General features: G+C 38.6%; 1 protein-coding gene across 4 annotated transcripts in view; it reads right to left on the bottom strand.

Annotated features, from left to right (window-relative positions):
* RAPGEF5 (Rap guanine nucleotide exchange factor 5) overlaps positions 1 to 13,331 on the bottom strand; it is a 241,355-nt gene that overhangs the window by 119,235 nt on the left and 108,789 nt on the right. For all 4 annotated transcript variants that reach the window (XM_054020202.1, XM_054020200.1, XM_054020201.1 and 1 more), the window contains one exon: positions 12,386 to 12,511. In XM_054020202.1, the coding sequence (XP_053876177.1) occupies positions 12,386 to 12,511 (126 nt within the window). The remainder of the gene's footprint in view (positions 1 to 12,385; positions 12,512 to 13,331) is intronic.

Genomic DNA, 13,331 nt, shown 5'->3' with positions numbered 1-13,331 from the left:
TCCATTGTCTACAGCCAAGCTCAAAGATACAACCGCATTTGCTCCAATCCCTCAGACAGAGACAAGCACCTACAAGATCTCTATCAAGCATTCTTAAAACTACAATACCCACCTGCTGAAGTGAAAAAAACAGATTGACAGAGCCAGACAAGTACCCAGAAGTCACCTCCTACAAGACAGGCTCAACAAAGAAAATAACAGAACACCACTAGCTGTCACCTTCAGCCCCCAACTAAAACCTCTCCAGCGCATCATCAAAGATCTACAACCTATCCTGAAAGATGATCCCTCACTCTCACAGACCTCGGGAGACAGGCCAGTCCTCGCTTACAGACAACTCCCCAACCTGAAGCAAATACTCACCAGCAACCACACACCACTGAACAAAAATACTGACCCAGGAACCTATCCTTGCAACAAAGCCCGATGCCAACTCTGTCCACATATCTATTCAAGTGACATCATCATAGGACCTAATCACATCAGCCATGCCATCGGGGGCTCATTCACCTGCACATCTACCAATGTGATATATGCTATCATGTGCCAGCAATGCCCCTCTGCCATGTACATTGGCCAAACCGGACAGTCTCTATGCAAAAGAATTAATGGACACAAATCTGACATCAGGAATCATAACATTCAAAAACCAGTAGGAGAACACTTTAACCTGTCTGGTCACTCAATGACAGACCTGCGGGTGACAATTTTGCAACAGAAAAGCTTCAAAAACAGACTCCAACGAGAAACTGCTGAGCTTGAATTGATATGCAAACTAGATACAATCAACTTAGGCTTCAATAGACACTGGGAATGGCTGAGCCATTACAAACTTTGAATCTATCTCCCCTTGTAAGTATTCTCACACTTACTATCAAACTGTCTGTACTGGGCTATCTTGATTATCCCTTCAAAAGTTTTTTTCTCTTACTTAATTGGCCTCTCAGAGTTGGTAAGAGAACTCCCACCTTTTCATGCTCTCTGTACGTGTATATATATCTCCTCAATAGATGTTCCATTCTATGCATCCGAAGAAGTGGGTTGTAGCCCACGAAAGCTTATGCTCAAATAAATTTGTTAGTCTCTAAGGTGCCACAAGTACTCCTGTTCTTTTTGCGGATACAGACTAACATGGCTGCTGCTCTGAAATCAGTTCAAGTTCCCTACATGTGTGGGGCAGTAACTCAAGATGGAAGGAAGCACCTAGTATAGTGTCAGGGTTATAAGGAATGTGTCTATGCAACATATCAAAAATGTGGAAGAAAGAACATGCAGAATGTCATGAAATTTCCTGATCATAGAAATATGGAGATGGAAAAATAAATACAAAAAAAGGACAGTTTTAAAAACAGATTACCTTGAATTTATGAATTGGGAATTCTGCTTCTCTAGAGGGAGAAAATGACATTAATTCATCAGATTAGAAACATAAGCAGATAAGAGATTTATGCAATTCAGTCTACACAGATGTATGATAATGAATCTAGGGACAAAAATAAGCAAGGGTAATATGGCCAAACCCTACAAAACAATGAGCTGGAGAAAGATATAGGAGTTAAGTTGACAGATAAAACTTGAAAACATTTAGCAAAAAGAAAATTCCAGGAAGAATAAATAGATGACTCACACAGAAGGAGGAGGAGGAAAATATTCAATCACTGTATTATAAAAAGGCTCCTGATTAAATGGAGAAGGTACAATTAAACATTTTTAAGAGCTTAGTTTATTTTAAAGGCTTAGAGAAACTTGGTCTATATTCTCTGGAAAACAGGATTTCACAGAAGTCTACAAAATTATGAGGTGAACACGGGATGGAGTACAATATTTTGCAACTGTAGGGCTCTGAAAGAATGAGATCATGGGTCAAATTCTCTGCTTTTGCAAACTAGAACAGCTCCATTGGATTCAAGGACGTTGTGCCAATTTAAACAAGCAGAAAATTTGCCCCCATGTTTCCAGTACTGGTGTTTACTTCACGTATAGCAATATTAAAATTCTAGAAGCATTTTTAAATGATAGTGTTTGTTCAAAGGACTGTTAAAATGGGAGCTAGATTTCCAAATTGGACCACTGTAGGAAACTCTTCCTTGTGGTTCTCCCATCTGGCAGGCCAGCAATGACACTCTGACAAGTGGAAGAAGGGAGGAAAATGATCCAGGAAGAAAATAAAAGGATTGAAACCAGGTACTAGGGTGTGGGGAAACAACTTGGCTCTTAAACATGTCTGAGGACTTTTCCCCTTAATTGACTTTACTGTTGGACATGATAATCAGAGAAGCCCAATCAATTACTTAGATTGTAGGTTCTTTGAGGGAGGATCTAACTTGTTTTGTTCTTTGTTCGTTCAGCACCTAGCACAAAGAGGTCCTGGTCCATGACTGGGTCTCCCACAGGCATCACCACAATACAAATAAATAATCAAAAAGGTTTAGTGGCAAATCAAGGCTCAGAAGAGCTCTATACAGAGGGAAGACTCCTGCTTGGGGCAATGAAAGAGCAGGAGAAGTTATTGTGCCTGCTTCATTCTTACTGCAATAAGTTCTGTTCAGCTTCTCAACTGAGTGGTTCTCTACTGTATATTCCTCCCTACACTCTTCCATTCAGGGTGCAAACTTCTACTGTGTCTTTCCCAACCAAGCATCTCAAAGCACATTGCAAACATTCATCAACTGCAGTAAGATTCACTGTACCTCTGCAAAGTACTATCTTAAAGAGTTCTGACTCCCAGTTTAATATTTTAACCCCTAAACAACACTCCGTCCTCCCAAGGCTATTTGAGCTATTGTCAAATCCAAGAACAATGAGTCATCAACCTAAACTAACTAAAAAGAAGGAATAGCACAAGTAGTATTTATTTGGAATTTCCTTCTATACAAAGTAGTTGAACATTATGGAATAAATTACTAATAGCAGCAATTAGTAAAAGTTTTTTAAGTTAGATCACACATGTGGAGGAAAAACTACTATGGGAATACAACATAACTCAAAGGAAGAGGTTGTACATCCTAGTATCCTGTAATTCCACATGTTCCTACATTATGCAAATCGCACAGCATGTGAGCACAAATTTTATTCCTCTTGACTGTTTTACTTTTACAACAACTAGGACCTTTCAAGCCTTTGTGCATTTTGCAGAGCTTGTAATAGGTTATTCTTCTGCAAAACTTTGGTGGCACAAATAAGTTTTCATTGAAATACATAAATTAGTGCCATTCGATCCAAGGTGTATCTGCATTAGCTGAGGACAAGGCAGAACTAATTATGGGACTCATAAGTCATAAATCAGCAATTAAACTCACCTCAGGTCTGGATTAAGGCATAGGTAACCCAGGTATAAGCCCAGGGCCCAATTCATGGGGGAACCCAAATTGAGTGGTGCTGCAACCCCATGCAAGAGGTCGCAATACCGCTCACTCAAATTTGGCCTCCTCCTCTCTCCCCACCCCCCCATCATGATGGAGAGGAATCAGGGTAAAACCTAAGTGGGCAATGGGGAGCCAGTATTGCTGCTCCCTGCCATTATTATGGGGTTAGTTCCTGCAGCAGAACTCACCCGCAAGGGCCTTCCTGGCCTTGCCCCACTTCCAGCAGCCTGTGTTCCATCTGCTCTGCCCACAGGACTTGCTCTGTGACAGCCTCAAGACCTGCTAGAAGTACAGGGAAGGGCACCGAGGGCCCACACAGGAAGTTGGCTGAAAAAAGGGCAGCAGGAAGCCGTGGATAGGGGACGGGGAGCAGCAGACAAGAGGTTTTGTCTCGGCCCCAGTGATGGGTTAATCTGCAGCCGATTCACCTAATGTATCCATTGCAAGCAAGGTGGACACAGTAACACACTATTTTGCAAAGTGACTTTTTGAAACTGAAGCACACATCAAGTTCACTGCTTGTATTTGGATGTCATTCTAAGCCATTATTTTGAAATTTGAATTTCCAACTGTCTACTGGTTACTAAAGGGCAATTCAATACTACATCAACACAAAGCCACTGCTTCATTACACTAACAGATACTGCACCTCTGGACATGTATTGACATTCATTTTTGTTCATTTGCAGGTGGACAGCTGGACTGATGGGAGCATTCTGAACCAATCCTATTATGTCATGTCTGGAACTTCCTTTAAAAAAAAATCCCCCAATATTAAGTGATCTATTGTTAATCTCCTTTTGTCAATCCTTTCATGGCTTCAACCCAAACACTAACCCATTTCAGTGAGCAAATTATCTGTCTTATTAATGAAAATGCTGATTAAAAAGTTTTAAGGATAATTCCATGTAAATTAACAAAATAGCTGTAAATATTTGTTGTGGAGCTATGTTTTCAAAAACACTTTTCCTCCTTAAATTGGCCAATACCCAGGAATTAACACAGTAAAACAAATATCTGTCTCCAAGGTCGATATATTTATTCTCTAAAGGGAATAGAAGGAGGATTTATAAAACATTTTCATACTTTTTTTTAAGGTTCTGCATTAATATTAAAATATTGGGTAGTTTGGGGAAATATTTAGCATTGATAGAAAGTAAAATTTCTTATTTAGTATGAACACTCCATCTTTTCATGTGGTGTAATAGATATACTGCTTACTGTATTTTTCACTCCATGCATCTGATGAAGTGGGTTTTAGCCCACAAAAGTTTATGCCCAAATAAATTTGTTAGTTTCTAAAGGTGCCACAAGGACTCCTCGTTGTTTTTACACTGGAGAACTTTGTCTGTATTATCTGTGAATATTCATATTAACTTGCATTAACATACATGCAGTTGACCAGACTGCATGAAATTATTAACATGACATGAGTAGTTTTCCCAGATTTTTTCCATAAAAACATTTCAATCACCTTGAGTACTTTTTCTATTTCATTAAAATAATACACAGCCTTTATAACATGATACAATTGACTTGTGTTCTCTCTTAAGGATGACTACATGTAAAAATGACAGCTAATTAATTCAGTATTTTGAAATTAAAGAGATTTGAGCAGATTAAAGCTGACCAAAAAAACCTTTCCTTAGTACAGTCATTGTTCAGATGATGTAATTGTTAAAAATTCTAAGACATATAATGAATAATGTTTTAGTGCAAAACATTTCTTCCAAATGTGCCTAATGACACTAGACCATAAAAGCTGTAGATGGTAGCTTTATGTATAAGAATCGATATTCTATTTTATAATTGATGCCAACGGTAAGTAAACTATTTGAAAACAGTGTCATTTTTATGGCTGAACTGTTCAATAAAGACTTCCATAGTTATTCTCTGTCAAAAGCAACTGATAAAATAGTAAAGATGCACAGAAAAGCAAGATTTCCATATAGTATAAGCGTTTTCTTCAAAGGAACATATACCAATTGATAAATGTTTGTTCTATAATATTAATACTTAGTGGACTGGCAAGTTTCATTCATGTGTGAAAGCATTTTAATGGTCTTATTGAACTATATTAATTGATATACACATATAACTCTTAGACCATCATTGTTGGTCTCTTTTTCTTACATTTGAAACGAACAAAAACACTATTTTTCTGGATTTTATGGAATATCTTATTAATTCATTTACTTTCCAAAACACCTTTTTCATTGGAGGTCATGGGGTAGGACATGGAGGAAATTATTCCTACTGTTTCATACGTTTAATCAGTACAATTCACTCTATCCTAGTTAGAAAAAAAACAGTTTTGAAGGAATCTAAAGTACATGCTGCATGCAGTTCACTAATAAAATCTTTTATTCTAACACATTAATGAGCAGGAATTTGACAAATATCTGTTGCTTATTTTTCATTTTTATCTCTAGGTCTATAAATAGTTACATTAAGTCTATTTTATAAACAATGTTTATATTTTAAACATATTTTATGAAAGTCATCATGGTCATTCATCAGTGAAAAACCCCAAACTAAGGAAACTCACAACCAGAAAGTTTCATTAAGAGAGTTAAGACTGGGGAGAGACAGAGAACCTCAATAGAATGTTATAGTTTAAAATAACTAAACACACTGCTCTACAGCCAAAATGCTTCTGAAATAAATGTAGTCAAACTTTACTAATTCTGGGTCATCGAAAACGAAAATTATGCTTAAAATTGTTGATGGGCTCTAGTTTTCAAGATATGCTATTGGGTCAGTATATACGACCCTTGACTTGGGAATGGCGGAGGATAAAGGGAAGGGATCTCAATTTAAACCAGAAATGACTAAAATACATCTTTGACTGGATCTCTGAATAAATCTATGACTGGGTTTGGACAGTACTTGCTTTTTAGGCAAAACAATGAATGATGCCATCTGAAGCTGGTATTGCATCATACATGATATGAATTGCATCATGTTATTCCTAGAAGTCATGGATGATGCAATCATAACGAAGCTTACATCACTCTGCTGAACAAATTGCCCTATATCAGCTCTAGAAATCATACAGTGTCGTGCTCTCTTATTTGTCAGTGTTTGATTTTGCAAAGGGACTCATTTCTGTTTCGCCAAAGTGAGCAGAGATGCCTCGTATTTGTGTGAACAGTGCAGATAACGTCTGCTAGATTTGTGGTGAAGTGACTTTTGCATCACAAAAGCGCAGTATAACCACTATGGTTAAGAAAGCCTATCACCTTTATTTTGGCTGCAAAATTGGAGATCAGGACAAGAGATGGGCCCCACACGTATGCTGCAACACTTGTGCAACAAATCTTTGCCAATGGTTGAACAGGAAAAGGAAATCTATGCCTTTTGCAGTGCCAATGATTTGGAGAGAGCCAACAGATCATACCAGCAATTGTTACTTCTGCATGGTGCCTCCAGTTGGGAAAGGCGTGTCAAAGAAGAAAAAGTGGACTGTGCATTATCCAAACATTCCATCAGCTATACTCCCAGTACCCCACAGAAGGACTGCTGGTTCCTGATGCACCAGAATCATTCTCACTTGAGTCAGATGAGGAAGAGGATGAAACTTCTGGTCCTGAATCATCAATGTCACGGGACCCACATTTTCTCCCCTCCTCCTCCTCTGAACCACACCTCATACACAAGGTGAACTGAATGACCTTGTCAGGGATTTGGAACTACCGAAGAGTAAGGCAGAGCTGTTGGGCTCCAGACTACAGCACTGGAATCTCCTGGCAAGTGATGTTAGGGTTTCCATGTTCCGTGACCGTCAAAAGGATCTTGTCCCATTCTTCATGGAAGGTGATCTTGTAGCCTGCAACAACATCGATGGTGTGATGGCAGCCCTCAACATCGTTCACGATCCAGATGAGTGGAGACTGTTCATTGATTCATCGAAGATGAGTCTTAAAGCTGTTTTACTGCATAATGGCAATGTTTTCCCATCAATTCCAGTTGGTCATGCAGTCCATATGAAGGAAACCTATGACAACATGAAACAACTTTTGAGGTGCATGAACTATGACCAACATCAGTGGCAGCTTTGTGGCGATTTGAAAGTTGTTGCTCTCTTGCTTGGTCTGCAGACTGAATACACAAAGTACTGCTGTTTTCTCTGCGAATGGGATAGTCGTGCAAGAGATTCCCACTACATCAAGAAAGATTGGCCACTCCGACTGTCATTGGAGCCTGGGAGGAAAAGTGTTCAGCATCCACCACTTGTTGAATCAAGGAAGATTTTGTTACCACCCTTACACATCAAACTGGGTCTGATGAAGGACTTGGTCAAGGCCATTGACAAAACACAAGCAGCTTTCAAGTACCTCTGTGGAAAATTTCCAAGGTTAAGTGAAGCTAAAATAAAGGAAGGTGTCTTTGTTGGTCCTCAGATTTGTGAACTTCTTCGAGATGATGCATTTGACCATGCACTGCGTGGCAAGGAAAAGACTGCATGGAAAGCCTTCCAGTTAGTGGCAATCAATTTTCTCGGAAACAACAAGGCAGACAACTACAGGTTGTTGGTGGAAAACCTCCTCAAGGCAGACAAAAGCCTTGGTTGCAACATGTCATTAAAGATACATTTTTTTGCACTCTCATCTAGATTTTTTTCCACCAAACTGCGGAGCAGTGAGCGATGAGCACGGCGAGCGATTTCACCAGGACATTACAACAATGGAGAAACGCTATCAGGGCAAATGGAGCCCATCAATGCTTGCAAACTATTGCTGGACAGTGACAAGAGATGCTCCATTTAATGAATACAAGAGACAAGCCAAGAAGCGCCGAGTAGACACTGAATAGGACTAAACTATGTACATAATAGTTTTTTGCCTTTTGTTTCATAATAAATTTTATTTATAACCCTTTTGCTGATTTTTAAAGTGTTACATAAACAGGACAGGTGCAATATTATCACGTAAAGCAACCATAAACACATGAAAAGACCTAGGTTTACAATTTATGATTAAAACTCTAGTATCTACACAATATACATAGACATAAAATGTAAAAACTTAAATATTTTAGAAACAGTAGCCAATCAGTTGTTTTAATTGTCATATTTGAATTCAGCACATCAAAATACATAATAAATAGCACATTTTATCTCTGAAGCAGACAACTTCTCAAAAATTGTAGACCAGTGACATATGCAAGTGTGGAAATTTAGACTTGAGGTTACACACACACACACACACACACACACACACACACGCTTCACACACCCTGTGAAGATCCCCTTACTATGTTCCCATGTTTCTAATATGAGCTCCAGACTTCCACTGTCCCTTCCAGTGACTAAATACTCAGCTGACCACACGATATCCCTCCTCCTGGCCACTTGTTTGATATGGGCCAGAAATATCAATCTCATATTTACTAGTTCAGGCGAGAGCCCCAAGCCTCCTACACTTCACCTTCTCATTGTGGGCACAGATCATAGTCGCTAACATCTTACCTGCCATAACATTAGCAGGCACAACAGTCTCTTATTTGTCAGAGAGCCCAATCTACCCCATATTCAACCATTAGATAGACCAAAAACTCCATGGTATCTACCATATCACCCACCTTTTAAATGTGCATCATAGATCCTGCTCGCCAAATGCATACCAGATTTACATCACCCTGACCACCCTAGACAATGAAGCCAAAGTTGACTGGGTATCAGAGTTACTAAAATAAGCTGAGTCCTTCTCCTTCCCAGAAGAGGATACATTAGAATCAGCACACATGTAGGATATTTTACCTTAACATTTGCTGTCAATGATATTAAAACAGCCCTGGAATTTTTAATCTTATGATAGCGCCATTAGATACATCATTGCTGGTAATACGGAGTCACAATTAAGGTTGCCTATAAAAGTTTCACTCCAGATTTCCTGACTTTTAAATATTTATTCCATGTGAAATATAAAATACTACTGTTTTAGTTAGGTTCCTTTTACACATGGTGTCTATATTTAAAATCTTAACTATATTAAAGTTTTCTTGTCTGTGTATCTTCCTATAGGATAATGAATGAGGATTCCATCCAGATTAAACATTCCACACAAGGAGAAAAATCCTTGATGTTAGAACGTCTTAGAAACAGTATCTTTTCTGCCAGCAACACGACAAACAATCTTTAGGAACAAACTCAAAAAGTTACACTGTCAAAGCCCCATCAAAACATACAGTTCTGCTAACAATGCAATTTCTGCTTAAAGATACATTTACAGCCAGGCTATCACAGTTAACTGTCTGCTGAAGAAATGCAATAAAAAGTGTTGGAAGAGGCACATGGAAGACTGTATATACATTTCAGGTATAGACAGAACACTTTTCATTTCAGGAGGGCAGGTCATCCATGAAGATAGAGTTGAGCACAGCAGGAGAGAAGGCTAATGGAAGATTCAGTGCAGTGATACTTATGGGGAAACTGGTGTCTTGTTGAGAACACAGAGAACAATGCTAAAGGGAAAACTGAATTCTCTCAACTTTACTGTCTATATAGGTTACCCATTAGGGTGTATTTCTAAGTAGTTGCTTAGAGTAAATCTATATTTTTAAACAACATGACATGCACCTGGATGTATATTTAATACACATTGCTTTGTGAGAACAACAGATCCTGATGTATGTTGTTTCTTTAATATTTCAAATGAAAACAGAGACTGGGCAATTCATTTGCTATAAGTTTCTATAATGTAGTCTTACTTAGGGCTAGATTCTAATCATCCTTACTCACATTAAGTAATCCCTTACTTGGTGAGTAGTCCCACTAAAGCCAATTGGCTAAATGATTTCTTAGATTATATACCTACAAAGGAAAGTGAGAAAGCCCCTTACACCTCTGCATGGGCTGCCTAGACCTAAGGTCTAGGCACAAAGGAGCAAGTGGACACTGTCCACCCACTTACTCCCCATGCCAGAGTGCCTAGACAGGGAATGGGCGCAAACTTGACTTCATCCTTTAACATGCCAGCAAGCACAGCAGCAAGTTGTCATAAGTAGCTGCTCATATAGGCCAGCAGTAAGATACCAAATTCCCATCCCTGGAGCTGGAGCAAGGGGTGAACTGTGCTTCAGGAGGGAAGGCTCTGAGGGTATGTCTACACGGCAATTAAATACTACGACTGACCCATGCCAATTGACTCGGGTTTGTGGAGCTCAGGTTAAGGGACTGTTTAATTGAGGTGTAGACATTCAGGCTCAGGCTGGACTCTAGGATCCTGCAATGTGGGAGGGTCCCAGAGGTCAGGCTGCAGCCTGAGCCTGAATGTCTATACCATAATTAAACAGCCTCTTAGCCCTGGGGCCACGAGCCCAAGTCAGCTGGCACAGGCCAAATGTGGGTTTTTTATTGCAATGTAGACATCCCCTGAGGCACAATTCTTCCCATTATACAGTTTACACACCCCACCCCTTGCTCTGGGCTCTAACGGCACAATCTAGCCCAAGAAAATTAATTGCAGAGAGTGGTACTACTCAACATGAATAAGGGCAGTTGTCTCTCAATGAGCTGAAGCAGCCACTCTGCTAAAGTATGGCAGCATCTGCAAAATATGCAAAAAACTTTCAAAGAATAATGACTTAAGAGAAAGTGAGCACTTACACCCCTTTCCACTTTTAGAACTGTATTATATTCTGCTGTGCACTGAAATCACAGACTCCAGTATGACAGTTGACACAGAACTGAGCATATGACAGTAGAATGGCCAAAATCAGCAGCCAAGATACCACTGAAGTTCTGAAATATCATTACCAAAAAGTATCTGGTCCTAAAACCTCTACCCTTGCTGCATAATCCTAAAAACACAATTATAAACCTGTACTAGTATAAAATTGGACTTTCATAAGCTCCTAAATGTTCAATTGTGTTTTGCTAATGCACTTTAAACATATGTGGAAATTTTTGCACATGCCCACAGTTAGTGGATCCACCAAGGATCAGTTCAATTTGAGCCTGGCTAATTGCTGTCCTCCCTCAGGTATGCCCATTGATATAATTACATATTTAACTGCAAGAGACAGGAGTGTATAGCCTATTGAACAGAACATAATCACATTCTCAAGTAAGATTTCATCTCTCCCTTTTGCTTTGTGGAACCCTTACATTAGAGTTGATTGACTTCTCATGGGTCAGCTGAAAAATCATTCTTTGCTTAAGTAGAAGTCTCTTTGTACTGCAGAGTAAATAAAAATGGGGGAGACATGCACATTGCATTTCAGGACTCAAGAGGGTTGCATTTTTTTTTCCTCCTTCTTTAGACGTTTTAAATTAGTACATGACCAAAACCAGCATCTCCCATCAAATGAAAACTAAACAGTCTGCATCAGGAGGATAAAAAGGTTACATTGTGCTATCAGCAAAGCAGCTAGTATTTTAATGCATTTTCAGTCTATAGTTATTATTTGAATAAATGATTTTAAAAGCAGTGAGCAGCAGATTGCTATTTTCTTCAGTTGAATCAAAGTAAGTTGTGGTTTAATACACAATAATAATACAAAAAGAAACAGTAAAAACTCACTATTTAAACGCAATTGTAATTCATGTTGGAAAGTTCCCATTAATATTTTCTGCCAAAATATTATAGAAGCAGAAAAATTTTCATTCAGGTTCTTTAAAAAAAAAGTAATGGTACTTTAAGCATGTATCCCTTAAAAAAAAATCTGAGAAATATATCTTTAAAAGAAAAGCATTTCACAAAAATGACCAGCATTTTGTCAGAAAACACACTCTGAAATCACTTCCCTTACCTGAGGGAGAATTGCTTCATACCTATTATAAGCTAGCAAGGTTTATCAGTTATTGTTAATGTTAATAAAATAATGATAAATAATACGCAAATCTTATTCCATTTTGATTTTGTGAATTTGAAGGAGGCCCATTTGACATGACAGAACAGATGCAGCTCAATGTGCAGTGGGACCTAATATCAATTTTTTTTTAAATTTTAAGTTTACAACAAAGTAGAAAACATCTTTCCTTTCCCTTCTAAACAAACAAATGAAAAACGTCTTACTTGTTCTGTCTTCTCTGGTTCTTTTCTATCCACCTGCAAAAACTGACAGTTTTCCCTTGCCAGCTTCTGGACTAGTTCAATCCGTCCAATGTCATCTCTTTCCTGAAGCTTGCACAAAACCCCTGCCTTGAGGGTTGGAGAAAGAGCAAATAAATATTTAAATCCACAATCCCAGGACATGACAGTGCCACAAGTTTTAACTTTACAATAAACACATCTTTTCTATCATGTTCACTGTAATTCTGAGCCTTTTGCTGAACTGGAATAAAATAGTTGCTTCTTGGGAAACAGCACAAGAAGTTCTCAGGCACAGCTGATTTACCCTATGTACTATATCTACATTAGGCAATTGAAGGCAGGGCTAGCTAAATCAACTGCTATTGTGTGTGACTGATATACTTGTATTTTGTTTGTTCCTGTCAACCTATTTCCTGTTACATAAGAGAACCATAGCACGAGGTTAAAAACTCATGGGAAAGTTAGCCAGGAACAGCCCTGGAAAAAAAAGGATGGAGTGCAATAGAGTCATTCCTAAAAATAACATAGCAGCACCTCCCATTTCTCAAATGCTGCCACTTCTTCATGTATGTAAACTATAGCATTTAAAATAAGTTACACAAAATTAATTCCTCCGTTATAAAGGCTCCTAGACACTACCATAATACAAATAATAAATAATAATAATGAAGGCATAGACATACTCTGCACACAGACATTTCAAACACATGGCTACCCTGAGACCTCACGTGAGCCCTCACTGTAAAATATTATCTTTTATCATGTACCTCTATGGTACGTGTTGCTTACTGCAAAATGAGTGGACAATCACGTTCTATCACCATCCATGACTTGATCACACACAGGGCCTCTGACTTTACTTGCGTAATTGAGACCTGGCTGGATGACACTGGAGGACCATTATTAGCCCAGATGTTTCCTGATGGAT

The sequence above is a fragment of the Malaclemys terrapin genome, chromosome 2, assembly GCF_027887155.1.
Source record: "Malaclemys terrapin pileata isolate rMalTer1 chromosome 2, rMalTer1.hap1, whole genome shotgun sequence".
NCBI classification, from domain to species: domain Eukaryota; kingdom Metazoa; phylum Chordata; order Testudines; family Emydidae; genus Malaclemys; species Malaclemys terrapin.
Note: the sequence above shows the minus strand (reverse complement) of the source record. Positions and strands in the feature narration are given on the sequence as shown.